Here is a 21,092-nt window from a genome sequence, read left to right on the forward strand (position 1 = left end):
GCTGCTCAGATCCACTTGCCGCTTGGGGTAAGTTCATCCACCCAGTACTCAGCAATTCCAGGATTCTCATTGGCCTTTATTACTGGGGAAACTTATAAGGTTAATCAGCAAACTATAGTCACTGCAGCTGCAATAGATCTCAAGCCTGAGGTAACTGACATTTTACCCTCTTCTCTACCCTGTCCTCATTCTCAAATTGCCTCAGCCACTGCCAGCAGCCATGCTGGTCTAGGCAGACTGTCTGATGGGGTGACCCAGACCCTTGTCTCCAAGATTCTGAGTCCCTGGTCCCCATGTCTATCCCAGCCATAGCTTCTGTTCTTGTCTGCCTACTGTTAAAACTAGGCATGAGAGCATCAGGAAACATCCCATCAGATCACCTGTGTGCCAAACATTCTTCCCTGTGTTCTGTGACAAAGTTCTACCTCCTCCTGATGATCAGGGTCAATGGTCTTGCTAGTTTAGTGACTCTTTTTTCACTGGTCTCTTGGCACAAGGAGACTGAAGTGACTGAGTGGCAGCTGTAGTGTGAAGTACAATGGGACTTTGTGTCCACTGATGAAGTATTACCCCAGTGAAAGCCAAGACCACTTGACCCACAGAATCTAAAGTTTTGGGGACAGGAAGCACAAATTCCCCAAATGTACCACTGGGAATGACAGTAAGCAGAGCCATGCCTACTTCCACCTTCTCCCTATAGTTTCTGGACCTATGTATTCTACCTACTGGGGACATAGCACCATATAATGACATTGATTTAGGGTGGTATCTCAACCTTGTGGGGGTATCTTCTCCAAGCTGGAGCCCCAGTTGCATCTTTAAGAGGACAGTCCACCATTCTATCATACCAGTGGCTCAGGAATGGTGCAGTATGTGTGATAGGACCAGTAGACTCTGACTCAAGGCATATGGAATCTAATACCAGCGGATCAAGCATTCTTAAGTCCTTGGGTATTGGTACTGGCTGAGGTCCTATGGATAGGAAAGGCAAATTCATGCCAGAATATACAACAGTCCCAATCAAGATGAATTCCTGCCCTTTCCAGGGTGGAAGAAGTTGAAGTCAACTTACCTCCAAATGATTGGTTGGTCTCTTTGAGGGATACTACATTGGGGTTTCTGTTATTGACAGGTTAGACATTTGGCAGCAGCAGTGGCAGTAGCTGGATCAGATTTGGTGAATGCAAGTCCATGCTGTTGGATCTATTCATAGCCACCATCCTTACCACCATGGCTACTCACTCCATTTATGTGCCCATTGTGCCAGCACTACAGGAGCCAACGAGACAGGCTGCTGCATGCATGGCTGAGTCATGAATGTTGTTTAGTGCCTTTTGGTAGTGGCTGCTTTGATGCACATTAACATACAACACAAAGTTCTTTACACCTTATATCCATACCAATCCTTCTGCTTCTAAGCCCCTGACCAAACTACCACCCCATTCACCACTGTCCATGAGCCTGCATATGTTCTTTACCTTGAACCACTCTTCTTTTCACACAAAGTGGATGACCAAGTGCATCCTGTGGAACTTTGCCTATTGGAAGGATTTCTCCCTCACCACCCTCTTTTAAGATCACCCTAAGTAGGGCTGTAGTGCAGCATCCGTTTTTGGCTTGCACTCTTATGCTGAGCCAGCCAGCTATGAATGAAGGCTGGCACTTTTCTTCCTCCATCAGCTGGCCACAAGGGACACCTCCTTGCATCTATGGTTGTGAGCTGAGATAGTTGTGAACACCGTAGTTATAAACACCAGTGCAATAGGAGTGGATGACATGCAGGTCTGGGCCATCAACTGGTACAACTTACTTGTGTCCTCTGGCCCAGCTCATGCCACTTCAATTTTGTGATAAATTGCCACCAGGCCCACCCAACTTTATAACTTGGTGGGTCTGACAGAGCCAGCTCATGATGAATATCTCAGGCTCCATAGTTACTTGATGTCTCAGGGTCAGGTGCTTCATTTCAATCAGGGCCCAGGGGTCTGCAAGAATTTCCTTTATTTATTTATTTTTTTGGGATAGGGTCTCTCTGATGTCCAGACTGGAATGCAGTAGTGTGATCACGGCTCACTGCATCCTTGGCCTCCGGGGCCCAAGTGATCCTCCCACCTCAGCCTCCCAAGTAGCTAGGACTACAGACACACACCACTACACTCAACTATTTTTGTATTTTTTGTAGAGATGAGGCCTCTCTATGTTGCCCAAACTGGTCTTGAACTCCTGGGCTCAAGTGATCCTCCTGCTTCAGCCTCCCAAAGTGCTGGGATTACAGGTGTGAGCCACCACAACCAGCCAAGAACTTTAGAATGGTATATTGTTGTTTACTACAGATAATATGGCCCTTCTCCAGAATCCTAGGGGGTCTATGCCGTGATTCTCTTATTGAGATTGATTACCAGCAACTATCCCCAGCATTCTTTCCCACCACAGATTCCTCTAATACCATAGGGTCTGTTGAGGGATATAGCAGGGCTTCTTGTACTGCTGTCGAGACTTGCTACAGAGCTCTATCATCTGGTAAAAGGGTTGGGACAATATTCTGAAGTGCTGGGGAAGTAACTACTAAACATACTTGCTCAGATGCTTTAGGTTCTGTTGTCATAAAGATCATCCTCTCCTTCACCCAGCGGGTCCCAGATCTGAGATCTGACTCAGGTTTGGAAACTGAGCTAGTGATTGACTTTTTACCATGACAGCTGCCCTCAGCCTCATATTTTTATTTTAGAAATTGATACTTGTTGACTGCTCATTTATCTTGCCTCTAGGAAATTCTATTAAGCATTTTCATAGCTCTCTGCAAAATTGGCCCCTGGATGCCACATCAATCTTGCCACTCATTGCAAAAACTGTGCACACCTTGTTTCTGACAGTTAAGTCTTGCTACTTGGCCTCTGTTATTTCAGGATCCTATCATCCTTATCTCTGTTAAGGAGCCCAGTTCTGTAGCAGTGTCTCCTCCAGTAAACCCTGGCATAGAGAAGAGTGCCTCCACTAAGATTCTCAGTGACTGTAACCCTCTTAACAATGCATTTCTTATCATCTTACTGAAGAAAAATATGGGTAAATGTTGACATTCCCTTTGGAACTTTACTCGCTTGTGTTGTTTGTATGACTTAAACTATACATGCAAACAGAAATAAAAAAAACAGAACACTCAATATAGGTTACAATAGTTTTCATAGAGTTGGACTTCTTTATATCCAAAATGTGCTTTGGTTTTGCATACAATGTGGCTCCAAATTTGGTAAATGGTATGTCCTCCAGGCCTTCACTTAGAACGCAGTCAGCTGGTGGGTTTTCCATCCCCACATAGGCTATTTACTCCAGTATGCCCACCTCTCTGTGTCACTTGACACCTCTTCCAGTTGGCCCTGGCAATTATGGCATTTCCACTTCACTTGCCATGGGCTGTTGCTGCTTTCTCCAAGCTTCCAAGAGTCATCTTATCACCCTTGCCAGAGTGATAAATCCTGCGTCCTGGGAGAGTGCTCCCATTATCAATAAACTCTCCTTTATCCAACTTTGGTCAGTCTTCTCCATGACTGTACAGCTAGCTATGAAAACGAGCCAAATATTTCCTTTTGTGTGCAAAATGGTACTATAACATCCCTTCATTAAGGACTGTCTGGCTAGAAGAGAGAGACACTTGTTATGTCCCAACCCAGGTTCTGAGATGAAGAAAATGAAGCCCAGAAGTGTCGCTTTCTGGAGATCTGCCACCTTGCAGTGATGATACATTATTAATATAATATTTTTTATTCAATTTTTAAAGTCAAGATGAAAAGGCCATATGGGTTATTCCAAAATGTGCTTTGGTTTTGCATATATACAATGTGGCCCCAAATTTGGTCTCACATACAGTGTTTATAAATGCAAGAATAATGGCTTAATTAGCATCTCTGCTAACTTAGATTGCAGGTTTTATTGTAGAGCACACTTTTCTGTGGGGGAAGGAGGAAGTGAGGGCAGTAGTGGGCACAAATGTTTCCAGGCATTGCAACAAAATGCTGATTTTTTTATTGATACTAACTTTGACTCTTTGATTTTTTTAAATAAATTTCTTCATCCAGTATCATTGTTTATCTGAAACTCTTTTCGAAATCCATTACAAAAGTGAAAAGAAGAGTAGCAAGTATGATTTATCAAGCACTTATGTGCATGGTCATACAGGTTGTGTACTTTACAAGGGCATCAGCACTTCTCAGGGGGCACAGTTCACATATTAGACATCATGGATTTGCATATTTATAAAGAGAATTTTCCAGCAGATGGCAGTAAAGTGTGTTGCTCTAACAAAATAAGACTATTACAATAATTTCTGCCAGATGGAAATAAACTATCTTGAGGACTGGGCACCTTTTATATTATACAAAGATATATAGAGTAACGGTGGCACCATTTACTACATGCCACACCTTCTGCTTGCTCATCCTCATTTAATCCTCAGAATCTGATGTAGTGGGTGCTATCGGCAACTTGCCAAGGCCACTGACTGGGGTGGTAGTTTTGAGATTCTTATATGGGTCTACTAAGGCCTAGGGACTTGAGGAGACTTGCTATGGTCAGAGCTAGCGTGACCTAAGGTCAACCAGAAGCCTGGAGGCTCTCACTCTCAGTCCAACCTGCTGCTGGTTCTCCTGTGTGCTCATCACAGTGCTGGGTGACACTGGGGACAGAGAACAGGGCACATTTCACTCATCTAAGTAAAAGGTCATCTTCAGTTAGTGAAGGAAAATATGGGAAAATGTTGACATTCCCTTTGGCACTTTACTCGCTTGTATTGTTTGTATGACTTAAACTATACATGCAAACAGAAATAAAAAAACACTCAATATAGGTTACAATAGTTTTCATAGAGTTGGACTTCTTTATATCCAAAAATACGTTGAGTAAACCAGTTACTATCAGTAATGCATAAATTTTAGCAAGAGTGGGCCAGGCGCGGTGGCTCACGCCTGTAATACCAGCACTTTAGGAGGCCGAGGCGGGCGGATCACGAGGTCAGGAGATCCAGACCATCCCGGCTAACACGGTGAAACCCCATCTCTACTAAAAATACAAAAAAATTAGCCGGGCGTGATGGCGGGCGCCTGTAGTCCCAGCTACTCAGGAGGCTGAGGCAGGAGAATGGCGTGAACCCCGGGGGGCGGAGCTTGCAGTGAGCCAAGATCAGACCACTGCACTCCAGCCTGGGTGACAGAGCGAGACTTTGTCTCAAAAAAAAAAAAAAAAAAAAAATTTAGCGAGAGTGTATTACCACAAATTCTATATATGTGAGGAAATTTAGAGGCTTTATTTAATGTATAAATATCCATACCAAATCACTTTGCAATAATGATATATATTGGTATAATATTCTTTATCCAGCATTCAGTTTAAATCTACTTTAGAAAATGTATCAAATCATGAATAAAAGCCCATTTATAAATATTTTGTATTGACCTCTAACTTAATCCCCAAGGAAATATTTTTCCCTAAACCCACTAAAATTAAAAACAAAGTGAAAACTCTATTTTCCATGAAACAAGCAAACTGCAGTAACTTTTGGTTTTAATTTTAAAATAACGTGTAGCACGAATACATTTTTCCAGAATTTTTCTAGCTGTACAAAGGTTTAGAGAGCTATTTGGAACTATCTCAGCTTGTTAATGACAATTCTGTTTTGGGTTGTGAGATCTGGAGTCATATTTTTGCCTCTTTCTTTATCCATTCATATACTACCTAATTTTTTTTTTTAATTAACTTATTGATACCTACAAAGCAATAAAACTCAACATTCTTTAATATCACTGAATATGCATCTAATTTTATAGCCTACCAAGGCCTCGTAAAAACAAAACAACATAAGTATTTATGTTACTAGAAAAATAAGTGCATGAACAAATCTAATTTTAAAAGTCAAAAGTATCTTAAACAACTGGTAAATGTAATAATTATAGGACAGCCACTTGATCCTTTTAATCTCCTGAAAGAAGCAGAAGAGCTACAAATCAACATTTTCTAAACAGTGAATTCTGTGGCAGAATAAGCCACAGTGTACATAAACCTCAACATTTGGTAGCACCTATCTTAATCAAAGAATTGGCTATATGAAAACACAACAGAAAAATTCTTCATTCTTTCAAGGTTAGTTTCTAAACTTGACATCTGGGATGGGAAATGGGCCTCACCCAGGAATTTAAGGTCAGGGTTTATGTTAAGCAGGACCTCAAATCAAGTTTAGAAACAAGCAAACCTTTCATCCTTTCTTTAAGGAAAAGAGTTTTCTTTGAGAGGAAGGGGTTAGAAAAACAGGTCAATATCCTGTAAATATGGGGTTGTCATTTGTTTTTCCATAGTACATTAAATATGCCTGCTTTGTGTTCAGTGTCTTGTGACTATTCCACTGCCTCTGTCTGGGCAAATGTGTTTATATTAGAAAACTCCATGAGGGCAGGAAATGTAGGGTTTTTTAAAATCATAAATCATCTGGTTTCAACAACACTTATCTAAGAGTGTGGGGCCTGGGGAATACTGCACAATTGCTGGCTAAAATATGTAATCTGTCATTGACTATTAGGTTTTCCATTAATCACATGTCGAGTTTGTATAAAATGGATTTGTTTATAACATTGTTATTTTCACCCTTGCAGGTTACTTTCATAAGCTTCTTATGAGTAAGCTGAGCAACTATTATCACCCTTACTATAATACTTAACAGAGAGAGACTAGAACCTATGTTTTCAACATCTCTTTTCAGGCACCACTGATTTCACCTATTTCCACAACAGGTGAAAGGACTGAATCTATAATAATAAGGTCCAAGTAATTCTATTCCTGAACTGAAGTCCTAAAAATAGTTGTTCATGTAAGTTGAGAATTCCTAAGAACAGGGGAATTTTAAATAAACTCCTGGGGTTGGGGGTGGATAGGGAGCAGTGGGACAGGGGTTTGCACAGGTAATTAGAATTGACAAAATTCAAATGAGGTGTGAAAAATATCAGTGGATATCATTAATAACAGACATTATTTTTACCCTATGACAAATGAAAAAGATTTTGTTTTTATATATATTTTTTAAATCTCACAACATACTTTTTTTCAAAAAGTAAAGCTTCATTTTGTTTAAAGAGTTTTATGTCAAGAAACATTTCATAGCATAAATTTTCCACAATGCATATGATCAAATTATAACACCCATCTGAACACTATTAAGTATTTTATTACTTTGTTTAGTACTGTTTGATAAGTATGAAATTATCTATGAAGTGAAAAATTTCAACCAGGAAATTTGACATTCCAACAACATCTGAGGTGGTTTTAACCCAGACAAACTAATTTCTGTCATTACCAATGCATCTAAGAAAAACAGCCCTAATGAAGAAAGATAAAAACTACTTTTATTTTCTCCAATTAAAAGATTCATAAGACAAGCTGTGTAGGCATGAAGGAAAGAAAGGAAAGCTATAAAACTGGGAATACAAATTACATTTTCCTATTCAACAGGTCAAAGAAATTGCTGCAAGGAAACAAAATAGGCCCAAGGAAGTATTTTTAAAAAAATGAAATAACCAACAATCTTAGCCAGATATAAGGCAAAACGAAATGGGGTAATATTGGGTATTATGAAGTTTTAAAAGACACAACAAAGTTATGCACTGTTAGGAAATAATGATGACAGAGATGAATCCAGAAAGTACAAAAAACAAATGGGTAGCTCTTTTTGCATGAAAAAAAAAAAAAGAGAGAGAGAGAGAGTCCAAGAAGGAAACCTGAAAACAGAGTCAGACTGGAAACACCGTGGCCTAGGGGCTGTGTGGGTTATCATTCACCTCCTCCAGGAGAGAGCAGCAGAAGTAATATCCCTTTAAAGCAAAAGACACACACACAGCAACTAACCAGACCCATAAATCCAATCACATATTCCCCAAGGTCAGCAACACACCGGATAGGAAAAATGAAAAGGACAATTCTAATGCTGTTTTTATTTAAAATTTTATTGAAACTCTCTTTCACCCGTTTACCACTTCCTAAGTAAAAATGCATGTAAAGTCTGAGCCTGATGGTATTATCTTCAGTTATTCCTTAAATACCTGAAAATGTGACTTTTGAAACTTAGGAAAGTGACGCTAGGACAAGGATCCATTTTACATGCCTGCTTCTTTGTTCATTCATGAGCAGAGCTAGACTAAGAAACCTTTCAATGAGAGGGAGAACATGCATGCAGGAGTATAACTCTTTATTCTGAATTCTACACTCACTGGCCCCATGAAAGGTAAGGAACACTTTAAATAGGGTGGGGAAGGGAGTTTGGAAAACTTGTGATAAAGAGGAGTAAATTTTTCCTAAATTCTTAGTAAAACCTAACAGGTTACCCACAGAGTCTGTGTCTTAAGTTAACGCACTTATATAACTAGCATCAGAGTCTCCTTCAAGTGCCCTGTATATCTGTCATCAGTTTCCTCCTTCAAAGATTTCGCTTCTGTATACTACTATATAGTTAGCAAGGCCAGCTTTCCTTGCCTATGCCTATGACGAATTGGCTAGAATAATTTAGAGTTTTTGAATGCCATCTCTTATCTATCTCTTTGGAGCTGTCTGCATGTACGAGTGTGTGTGGTTTTGAACAGAATAACAAATGCCTTAAGGCCCTTTAACGTGTTTTTAAAATCTACCTTTAGAGCAAATCCTATGCATGCGAATGACCATGAATAGTTCCTCATATATTCAAGCTACTAATGTTTAAAGTATTACATAAATTTAGAAAATATTATCTAAAGGTATTTCCCATTAAATAAATCTAGAATATACTTAGTTCAAATATTTAGAAAGATTTAGTTACTGTTACTCATAACTACTCTGCTGTGAATTTGAGTATCAAAATATAACTTTGCTCAGTTATTAAGTGGTTGATAGCTGTCCACCCTCTGCAGAAGTGTATCTGAATATCCAGGGGAATAATACCTGAAAAAGAAAATACACTATTAAATGCTGGTGAAACGATCAACACAGCAGGCACATAAGATTCAATATAGGGGATTTATCTGAAATAATCCTGTGAGTGAAATCTCAAATACACTCTGAATAATTATGCTCCAGTAATGCTTTGTGCATAAAGTTAGAGGCTATCCAGGAACAGAATACGAATTCATAAAACTGTGCTAGAGAAGTAGCAAAACATTTAAGGGATATAAATGTAATGGCAAAGGGGACATTTTCCAAACAAGAATCTTCAATCCAGTGACAATATTTTATTACAGAGACTTCATTTTAATCATATCAAGTGGCTAATGTTGCTTTAAGGATCATCGCTAATAGATTTTTTTTCGTAAGTTACACTACACAGTCTATTGTTACTAATCAACTTCTGCATTCTAACTGCCTTAGAGATCATTCTCAGCATGGGTTTTAATCAGATCTGGTCCCCTAGGAAAACAAAAATTTCTGGGAGTATAATTCATATTGAAAAACTATTTAATAAATTATAATTTAGTATTGAAAAACTATTTACAAATACTTGTATCATACAAACCTAGGAAATTAATCATTTTTACTATTAATAGTTCTTGGGCATCTATAGTACTATACATTTACATTCACAAATTGAACATTTTATACAAGATTTAGTATAAAAGTATTAAATATGTTGATCAGTGCATTGTGAGATGCTTAATATGTCATGGAAATAACTTACATGCAGATAAATGAATGTCAAAATTTAGCAGGCATTCTACAATAATTTTTAAATCTATGGAAGTATAATTCAAAAATTCTCAAAACACTCAAAATAATTAAGCTTCTGAAGGCATTTTCTCCATATAAAACCTAATATTAGAGACTTGTTTTGCCTTTTGTTATCTTTATCTATGCCCAGATGCTTGACCTAAAAACTCATAATTGATATTACACTAAAATTCCTTCCACAATTTATCAAGTTAAGGTGGACCAAAAAATACAGCTGTATTTTCTTAGTAGTGAGTAGTGTGCTTACAGGCATCTGTAGTTAAACAGCTACTTACGTACACACCCAAAAAGCTGCCTTAAAGAATGTTTCTTCTCTAAAATTGTCTTTCAACAGTGGGTTTCTTCGAAGTATTCTTACACTGAGAAATTCACAACTGCTTCTTCTCTGAGTTAGTCAAAAATTTTAAAGCAGGCTTTACCTTCCTAGGCCTTCAAATGTATCGGACACCAGATAATATGAATTCAAGAGGTAGATTTTTAAATATCTGTAAAATTTTAACCTTTTAATTTAAATATTAATAAATTTTATATTTTAATGTAATAAATATTTAATTTATCATATTAACATATTAATATTTTACTTATTTAATAATATAGTATTCTTAGTATTGATATAATGATGTTATCATTGATATTAGATTAATAATAATTGTTATTACCATGTTAAATATGGGAGCTACCAGCTACATGTAGACTGAATGGGACCCACCAGCTACTGAGGACTAGAAAAATGGCTAGTATGGGCCGGGCGCAGTGGCCCACACCTGTAATCCCAGCACTTTGGGAGGCTGAGGAGGGTGGAACACCTGAAGTCAGGAGTTCAAGACCAGCCTGACCAACATGGCGAAACCTCATCTGTGCTAATACAAAATTAGCTGGGCATGGTGGTGCATGCCTGTAATCCCAGCTACTCAGGAGGCTGAGGCAGGAGAATCGATTGAACCCCGGAGGTGGCGGTTGCAGTGAGCCGAGATCACGCCATTGAACTCTAGCCTGGGCAACAGGAGTGAAACTCCATCCCAAAAAAATAAATTAATTTTTAAAAAATGGCTAGTATGTCTGTATTTAGATTACATAAAATTTGCAGTTGAAAAAACAGACTCACAAGTGGTTCCAAACATATCTAAAAGTTTTCCAATAATTGAATCAAGTGCCAGTTTATAAATTTTAAATTCAATATTAAAAATTCAGTTTAACAGACATACTAGCCATTTTTCTAGTCCTCAGTAGCCACATGTAGCCCTTTGGCTAAGCATTTTCTCATTTAATTCTAACTATGAAATAGGTAATTATCTTTAACCACCTTGTACAGATGCAGAAACTGTGGCTAAAGGGGTTAACTATTACCTTCAAGGTAATAGTTAGTTATAGTAAGTAGTTATAACTGAGAGCGGAATTAAGGTCTGTTTGACACCTAAGCCTGAGCCCTTAGCTTACTCCTTCGGAAAGAACCAAAATGAGTCTCCAGATAAGACCAGGAAATTCCTTCCCTCTGGCCAGCAACCACAGCTATCCCAACTTACCTCTAAATGGCCTTTAAGAATGTAAGCAAATTAACCTTATCCTAGACCCACAGAGAATTGGAGTTATTATTATATTGTTATGATACCAGAAATATGCTGAATAGCAGACTGTGTCCATGTCTCCCTCCCCAAATTAGATGTTGCCCCAAAGCTGCTTCCCCACCCCAGCTGAGGCAGAGATTTTGAAGAAAAAGGAGTTCAAAAACACCTTATGGCTGTGGAGTGAGCCAGGCCCAGAACTTAGGTCTTCTAATGTCTAGTTGAGACCCCTTTCCTCTCATTTACTTACCTTTCTTTATTAAAAAAATTTAAAGATTACTAAATTGGAAGGCAGTATGAAATAAATGTTTAGGTTAGCAACAGATGAATGTATCAGTTGATAAACTCTTACAAAGGATAATTCTAAAATAGTTATCACCAAGTGATTCTTGAGAATTATGTAATTGTAAAAAAACTATTTTGAGATTATATTTGTCTATTTTCATAGAAAGATAACATTTCCAAGATTTCTATAAAATACCATTTTATAGAACCTAATGCTTTAAAACATAACTGAGGTTTTCCTACTTGCCCTGTGTGGGTGAAATATATATATATATCAGAAATTTGAAAACATTAGTCAGGTAACCAAAATTCTTTATGATAATTAGCCTATTTTAAAAATGAAACCCCAGCCCACAGAATTGGAGAAGTTAAAAATTTACAATGGTATTTTGACAAAGCACTAGATTAATTTCTAATGTGATGGCGTTTGCAGTTTTTCCTGGTGCTCAATTAAAATATGCCTTCAAAAAAGTGGGAAAAAAAAACTTCTCTTCAATAAAGTACCTTACCATTGGCTGATTCTAATAGGTCATTCATTCTGGGGACACTTTAGTTCTTTTTTTTTTTTTTTGCATCTTTCTATAACTTTGTTTGTAACAAAATTATATTGAAAGTTACCTTAAACTTATATAAAATACCATTCTTTGTGAAGGGACACATATTCCATGTATAATACTTAATTTTATTTTCTTCATAAAATATTTTAATATTTCCTTTATTTGATGGTTTTACACATTTTATGTTATACAAACTTTTAAAATATAAATTTGTGGCCGGGTATGGTGGCTCATGCCTGTAATCCCAACACTTTGGGAGGCCAAGGTGGGTGGATCACAAGGTCAAGAGATCTAGACCATCCTGGCCAACATGGTGAAACCCTGTCTCCACCAAAACTACAAAAAATTAGCTGGGAGTGGTGGCGCGTGCCTGCAGTCTCAGCTATTTGGGAGGCTGAGGCAGGAGAATAGCTTGAACCTGGGAGGTGGAGATCGCAGCTGAGCCAAGATCGCGCTACTGCACTCCAGCTTGGAGACAGAGTGTTATATGTAGACTAATTATACAGGTTATGATATATCACTGCTTTGATGTATCATATATATTAATATTTCAAAGCTTACCTATTAGAACTCTTTTTGTCAAGGAGTTCTCATAAACTTCCTAAAAAGTGCACAAACTTGCAACTCGGGAAAGAATTTACTGGATAAAAATATGTGGATAGAAAACAAATTTTAATCTTAAAATTGCTTTTGTGCTTTTAAAATTAATGTTGCCATATGTATTAAACACCATTGATATTAAATAGGAAGAATTAACAGACATGTTGTAACTTACGTAAGTATATGTTACAGCATGTAAGTTTTAAAAATCAGAATTTATATTTTCCAATATTAATCAAAGAAAATAAGAAATAAATGTAGGATTAGAAAACATAGATAAATATGCCTTTATCCTGCATGCCTTGGGGGCATTTTTAAAGATTCAGTTGTTTGACCCAGAGGGCGCAGTGGCTCACGCCTGTAATCCCAGCACTTTGGGAGGCCAAGGCGGGCGGATCACAAGGTCAGGATATCGAGACCAACCTGGCTAACACGGTGAAACCCCTTCTCTACTAAAAACACAAAAAATTAGCCAGGCGCGGTGGCGGGCGCCTGTAGTCCCAGCTACTCGGGAGGCTGAGGCAGGAGAATGATGTGAACCCGGGAGGCAGAGATTGCAGTGAGCCGAGATCACGCCACTGCACTCCAGCCTGGGCCACAGAGCAAGACTCCGTCTCAAAAAAAAAAAAAAAAAAGTCTTAAATGACATTCCAGTTTGAGTTGGAAATGTGCGTGTCAGTCAGATCATTAATTAATTTGGCAGGGGGAAGAGATCAAGAGAGAAATAAAGGTACATATTGGCCTCACGTCGTATTTCAAAGTCCACATTTTTACACAGCGGATATAAAACCTAGATTTGAAAACAGAAAAACTACATTCTAATATTGAACGTTTCAAAGTCCATTTTCCCCACCTGACTATTTCCTCTGGGTAACAATTGTTAATACTGTTGATGTATTCTTGAAGGACAGAACCAGGTTCTGCTCTTATCTCTTGAACTTTTTTAAGGCCACCACTTGTTACAAAAAGTCGTCGAGCTTTGCTATCATGCGGCAGCACCTTGCAAAGTGAAGCACATAAAATGTCAGCTTTTCTTTTCCAAGTTAGATTATTACTATTGAAAAGCAATACTGTATGTGAGAAAATGTAAAAGAGAATTTATACCCAATATACCTATAACATAAGGAGCCAAATCTGCTGCTAATTTGAAGTGAAATGTGTTCTTTTTAGAATGTGTTAATTTTTAAGCTGAAGAAATGAAATAAAGGCAATGAACATGGGCAAAGGCAATGGAGATCCACTCACAGATGTAAAATATAAAGCTTACACCATTCAAGGTCTGTTTGCTCCCTAAGAATTTAACGGCAAGCTCCTTAACAAGGCACAAAGGGTCCTGTGGAACCCAGCTCCTAAATACCTCTCCAGCCACCACTAATCTCCGTCCTAAATATTGTTTCAGTAACATCACAGCATGCATGCTGTGTCATCTCTTGCCTTTGCCCACGCTGTTACCTCTTCCTAAAATGGCTTTCCACACTCCACAAACCTCTCCCCTTATGCTTGGTTAACTCTTAGTCATCTTTTAAGACTTAGCTCAAGTGTCACCTCCTTTAAGAATCCTTCTCTAGAAGCCCCTATCCCCTTATCCCAGGATGAGTTGAGTTCTTTTCTTTTGTCAGCATTCTGTCAAACCACCATCCATGTGCTTACCATATAATACCTAAATACCACACAATATTTTAATTTTAATTTTTAATTATCCATTATATGTCTGTCACAATGGCACTGAAGGCAGAAACTATACTTGAGTTCATTCATTTCCCTCGTGCCTGGTACCTAACAGAGGTTCAACAAATGTTTAACAAATGAATGAATATACTAAAGAGTAGGCAGAGAAAGGGGACTGAAATGTTAGAGAGACAGAAGATCAGAAACGTAAGGAATCAATAAATCCAAGAGAAGGTTTCTTAAAGCAACCAATGAAAACTAAAAAACAAGTCACTGGATCTGACAGTGAAGAAGGTGCTGAAGACTTGACTAAAGGCAGCTGTGTGTGGAGGCGAAGTTGAGGAAGGCAGGCTATCAGCAGCTGAGGAAAGTGTCCCAAGTAAGGAAGTCAAGGCAAACTTTAAAGTTTCAGAAAGAGAAAACAGGGAATCAGTAGACCGTGGTAGGATAGAACTAAAGGCTAAAGATGTTGCAGGTTTTGATCTTAGGATCAAGGAGACTTGAGCACGTTTGCATGTTGACAGGAAAAAGCCAGTGGAAATGAAGAAATTTATTATGAGAGGCAAAAAAAAGACTGACCAGACTAGGAAGGTCCTGGGCAAGGGGTGGGCTCACAATGTGGGAAGTCCTGCTCTCTTCCTTGGTCACTGCTACTATCCCTCTGAGAGAAACACTCTTTTTTTCCCAACTTGTTCCTTCTGCAAGGACCAGCTCTTTTCACTTGTCCTTCCTCCATTGAAGCCCTATCTGAACACTTCAGACTACATTCACTCATTCCTTCTTTTAAAAAAAAGTTTATCTCCAAGTCTAGTACATTGAAATGTTTTCTAATTATTTTGTCTGCTCTCCTCAGCTAGATTATAAAGTTCCCTGAAGAACAACTTAATCTTTTTTGTCTGTTCCCCAGTGCTCAACAGAGAGCTGGGTACATGTAGGCATTTAACAAATAATTAAAACCACAAAAGGATCTTGCTAATAGAGCAATAATATAAATCAGCTGGACAATAAAAAATTGCACTAGTATATATTTGTAAAAAATGTAATACTCTATAAATATATTGGTTTTACATATTTTGTTTGGCCTGGAGAATTTTCATTACTTCCTATCTCTGTCCCCAGCCACTTCAGTATCTTTTTACCTTCTACCTTGCTTTATCATCTCTTTTTAGTGCTTTGGTATCTTTAGATTAAGGAAATATTCCTGAAGGCACATTTATAAGTGTATATGATACAGGTACTGTATTTATTTTATCTTGGGGCTGTCTAACTTCCACACATCCCACTGGTTTTATGTATTTTGAACTCTTAATGTAGAGTAGTGTTTACTTTCATAGCTACTTCAATAAAATCAGAATATCTCACTCACTAGCCTAAAAGATTAAACTACAAAATGAAACTTTCAGAAATAATGTCAATTACCCAGTTCAAGAACAGATAACTCTGTCTGTAGATGATCTACTCAGCCCCTTACCCCTTATCACTCTTAGATGATCAAATTAGCTGGTCACTTTCTTAGCACCCAAAAGTACACAAAAAATAAAGAAATGGATCAATTTCCCTTGCAGTAATTTAGTCTTTTCTCTGCAATATTTGGTTATTTAGTTGGTTTGTCAAGAGGGCATGCCATTATATTCCCCTCATCCCATATAACTAAGAGGGGGAGCTTATTTTATTGGAAGGAGGAAGAAAGGATGTAAGTGTTTGATACACAGAACTGTATCCTGCCTGGATGAGTGGCTTCAGCAATGTGAAACTTCTACTTTCCTGTGGCTCTGGCACTTGACGGCCAGTCGTACTGTTGGAGGTCATGAACAGAGTTGAGAGAACTGAAGGCTGTTAGCAGACTCTATCTTTCAGATGAAGACCTAAAACTAGACAAACTTATCTGTAGGGACTACTTTAAAAGTTGTAACAATACATAGTTTTTGTTCATTATTTGTAGAAACATAGTGTATGAATAGTAATTTCTCATTTATATAGCATTATAACTGACTATTCAAATGAATTTGCCACCCCCCCATTCATTTTTTAAAAAATCTTTTAAATTAGCCTGACCCACTTGCATGTTTTATTTCTTAAATACAACTCTTTGGTTGTTTTTGTTCTTTTGAGTGCTTAATATGTGCCTAGGATTGAGCTAAATGCTTAACATACAATATCTTTCTCTTTATAATGACCCTATGAAATAAGTACTCTAATTATTTACATTTTATGGGTAACCAAGCGAAGGTTTAGAGAGATCAACATTTTGTTAAAGAATTACAGAGCTGGTAAGTGGGAACTCCAGGTACTCCAATTCAGAACCCGAGCTCATAACCACCATGGGCTACTACTTGTACAGACCCCATTTTCCTAAGTCAAATTCACTGAGCATAATTTAGCCAGCTCTTGATAGCTTAGGGTCACCATCCTGACTATCAGTGTCTGTGGTAATAGAGTCATTCTCTTTCATCCTTTGCTATTGGTAATCAGCTCTGCTGGCTGTGCCCACTTATAGCAGCTTGACCTTTCTACCTACTGCCATTTACTATCATTTAATCTGCAACAATCTAAGAAATATGACAGCTGTATTTGTTAAAATTGTTCATAAAATAAGTCAATATGCTCCAAATGACTGTCTGAGAACATCTCCAGTAAAGTACATGGACTTCATGAAAGATATTTCAGTGGCTCAGAAACCTTTTTCCTTTTCTCTTTGAGCTTTGCCATATTCCCAGGTGAGTGAAATGAAAGACACTAGAAAGATTACTAAAAGTCACTTATCAATATAAATTATCTATATTATGAGATTTTTCTTTTCTGGGAACAGTTAAAAAGACAGTAGAGGCTCTGAGGAAAATGTGAGGACGAAGAAAGTGTTTTATTTACATGTGAATTTTATTAAGGTAACTTCCCTGTCCATACAGATTGGTGAGAGTTAAGTAGTAAAACCATGACCCCGTCTTACAGAAAAAGCCACTGACCCAACAGAAAAAAAAATAACTTAACAAATCACTTTAATTTTCTTCCTCCCCTTAGAGGCTGGCATTTCTTACCTTACTGAACTGTCCAACCACATGTTTCAGAATATTGGGAGGAGCACCATATAGAAATGGTTCAAGGGCTGGTAAGTAGGTGCATTTTTGCAGGATATTCTTTATGGCTTCTTTACTCTTGAAATATAAAGCAGAATGTATACATAAGTAAGTAATCAATGAAACCTTGACAAGAATTCAAATCTGACATTCCTGGAATTTGAAAATAAAATCAATTTCCTGGTCTAAGCTGCAGTTGTTTCATTTTTAAAAATTGTTGTCAAAAAAAAACTCCTGCTTTGACTGATTTTATCATAGAATATCCTACAAGTTGTCTTTGTGTTAAGCCTTAAAATGTAAAGTGTATTACTGAGCTTTTAAAATACCTATAAGAAAATTAAAATTATAAAGCAAAGTTACAGACTATAAATTAATATATACTATATTAGAGTAAAAATTTGTATACAGGAAACTGAGATAACTAATACACCCCATTTCTACTTATCAACAAATACGAGAAAATAATTTGGTTTTTTGAAGAATGTCATTATCAAGCATTCTATATTCTCCATGATTTCATGGCTTATACATATGCAGTCAGAAGTGGCTACAGTGTGCATTATTCAATGAGCATTTGCAGAGGTGCTGCTATAGCTCGTAGGTAGACACTTCCCCATTCACAGAAGCAAAACAGATAGGATCTACTCAATTACAGATCTTCTCAACACAGGGAGTGTATCACCCACAAGCAGAAGAATACGTACCATATGTACCATTTCTACCCCCTCCTGCACTCCGTATTTCAAGGTGACATCATGTGGTGCTGACCCTTGCTACAAGTGGAGAAGGACCCTGATGGGGCTGCAGCACATCACGGCAGCCAGCCCTCAGGCCATGGCTGGTTGTGATTCATTTTCTTTGTCTTAAAGGCTGTCCCCTTCAGTTTGGAAAGCTTTACAACAATTGGGTTTGTCTCCAGCTATTTTCCATTAGAATTCCACATCTGCTTGTCTGAGGTTTTGTGCTTCAGTGCTCCCTTATGGCTTTTCTCTTCACCTATTTTCTCTCTGAGGCCTTACCCAACCTGGTCTTCTGGGATCACCATATTGTTTTGCTATTGAGTGTTTTGCAATGCTCTTGAAATGTCAAGGAGCATTGTGATTTTCACATCATGAACTTTATAATTGGTAAATCGATTCAGCCAAACTTTATCACAGGTGTGTTATTAGTAAAGAATCTCTTGAATTTAAGGTTTCCCAGAGACCCAGGCTAAGCAGGTTTGCGTAGCCTCTTATTGCTTGACACATTCATCCTCAAACACTGTTTTATAAATTAGATTAAATAAAACAAGGAATGTAAAATATGCAGCCCAGCTTTTTCCCACAAGTAGTATAATGTAAGTTGGAATTAAACTCTCAATTCCCAACATACTTGGGAACTATCTTAAATCATGATAATCTTAGCAAGCTAACAAATTTAACTTCACTGTTATCAGTGAAAAGGTCCTTGAACAGTGTAGCAGAAATCACATACACTGTACAATAAAGACAGCCTTATTCTAGTAGTTCTAAGTTGATGTATTGTCAAGTTATTAATCAAGAACTGTAGAAAAGAGTCTAATGACACTAGGAATTCACTGAGCTTTACTATCTTTCATGTGGAAGAAATATAATCAGCTTATGATTATATTCTTCTAGATAGAAATGTATATTATAATTAATAATCAGCTGTATTATCCAGCATGATAGAAATCCTAGTTACTTAAGACTTTCTTTACATGTCTATTTGACAATGAAAAGGAATGAAGTACTGACACATGCAACAACATGAATGAACCTCACAAATGTTACCCTTAGTGAAAGAGGCCAGGCACAAAAGTTCATATATTGTATAATTTCATTTATATGGATTGTCCAGAAAAGTCAAATTTAGAAAGACAGAAAGTAGATTAATAGTTGTCCGGAGCTGGTGGGTATAATTGAGAGGAGGAAGAGGGAGTGACTACAAATGGGCATGACGCTTCCTTCTGGGATGATGAAAATGTTCTGAAATTTGATTGTGAATATGGCTGCACAATTCTGTAAGTTTACTAAAAATCATTAAATTGTGTACCTAAAATGAGTGAATTTATGGTATGTAAATTATATCTCAATAAAGTTGTTAAAAAGACTTAAACTCAGCCAGGCACGGTGGCTCAGGCCTGTAATCCCAGTACTTTGGGAGGCCAAGGGAGATGGATCACCTGAGGTCAGGAGTTCGAGACCAGCCTGGCCAAACCCTGTCTCTACTAAAAATACAAAAATTAGCCAGGTATGGTGGTGGGTGCCTGTAGTCCCAGCTACTCAGGAGGCTGAGGCAGGAGACTCGCTTGAACCCAGGAGACGGAGTTTGCAGTGAGCTGAGATTGTGCCATTGCACTCCAGCCTGGGCAACAGAGTGAGAGTCTGTCTCAAAAAAAAAAAAAAATACTTAAACTCCTTTCTTGAATTGCAAATATTTTCTCCAAGTTTGTGTGGTTTGTCTTTTCATTTTCTTAATGTTAACCTTTTATTTTTTAAAGACAGGATCTCACTTTCTTACCCAGGCTGCAGTGCAGTGTCAGGATCATAGCTCACTGCAGCCTCAAATTCTTGGGCTCAAGCAATCCTCCTGCCTTAGCCTCCCAAATAGCTAGGACTACAGGGATGCACCACCACACTCTGCTAGTTTTGTTTTGTTTTGTTTTTTGTACAGATAGGGTCTCACTATGTTGCCCATGCTGGTCTCAAAACGCCTAACCTCAAGTGATCCTCTTGCCTTGTCCTCCAAAGTGTTGGGATTACAGGCATAAGCCATGTGCCCAGGCTTAATGGTGTCTTTCGAAGCATAAGAGGTTTTTTTTCATTTTGATGAAATATAATTTATCAATTTTTAAAATCACTTGTGTTTAGGTAAAATATCTAAAAAATAATTGCCTAACCTGAGGTCACACATATTTATTCCTAGGTTTCTTCTAAGAATTTCTAGTCTTAACACTTATATTTATATCTATGATCCATTTTGAGATAACCCTGGTATATGGTATGAGATAGGGGTCCAAATTAATATTTTTACTTGAGGATAAAATTGTCCCAGCACCTTTGTTGTGTTAATGTGTTGTGTCCCAGCACATTAAATTGCCTTGGCATCTTTGTGAAAAATCAATTGATGATAAAAAGGGTTTATTTCAGATTCTCAATTCAATTCCATTGATACGTATGTCTTTCTGTAAGCAAGTACCACATTATCTTGATTACTATAGCTTTGTGGTACATTTTGAAATTGGGGAGTGTTAAGTTCTTCATTTTCAAGATTGTTTTGCTAGTCTGGGTTCTTTTCATTTCCACATGAATTTTCAGATAAGCTTCTCAATTTCTGGGGGAAAAAAAAGCCAGCTAGGATTTTGATAGAGATTATGTTAAATATATAGATCAATTTGGAGTATTGCCAGTTTAACAATATTGAATCTTCCAGTCCATGAACATGGAATGTCTCATAATTTATTTTTTAAGTAATGTTTTATAGTTTTCAGTGTACTAGTCTTAAACTTTTGTTAATTTGTATGTATTTAATTCTTGATGTTATTATGAATAAAATTATTTTCTTAACTTCATATTTGAATTGTTTATTACCTGTACATGAAAATACAATTGAGAGGCCAG

The 21,092-nt window shown here is 37.5% G+C and overlaps 1 protein-coding gene across 4 annotated transcripts in view; it reads right to left on the minus strand.

Annotated features, from left to right (window-relative positions):
- Positions 1-7,958: 7,958 nt before the first annotated feature.
- SPAG6 (sperm associated antigen 6) overlaps positions 7,959-21,092 on the minus strand; it is a 71,530-nt gene continuing 58,396 nt past the window's right edge. For 2 of the 4 annotated variants that reach the window (XM_004089055.3, XM_003257704.3), the window contains 3 exons: positions 17,434-17,550; positions 13,584-13,729; positions 7,959-8,946 (listed from right to left, as the gene is read on the minus strand). In XM_004089055.3, coding sequence (XP_004089103.1) covers positions 8,877-8,946; positions 13,584-13,729; positions 17,434-17,550 — 333 coding nt within the window. In that variant the 3' untranslated portion in view covers positions 7,959-8,876. Of the gene's footprint in view, positions 8,947-12,691; positions 12,771-13,583; positions 13,730-17,433; positions 17,551-21,092 lie in introns of all 4 variants that reach the window. The other 2 variants (XM_030819210.1, XM_003257705.3) reach the window with 2 other exon arrangements.

The sequence above is a fragment of the Nomascus leucogenys genome, chromosome 9 (genome assembly GCF_006542625.1).
Source record: "Nomascus leucogenys isolate Asia chromosome 9, Asia_NLE_v1, whole genome shotgun sequence".
Classification (NCBI taxonomy): domain Eukaryota; kingdom Metazoa; phylum Chordata; class Mammalia; order Primates; family Hylobatidae; genus Nomascus; species Nomascus leucogenys.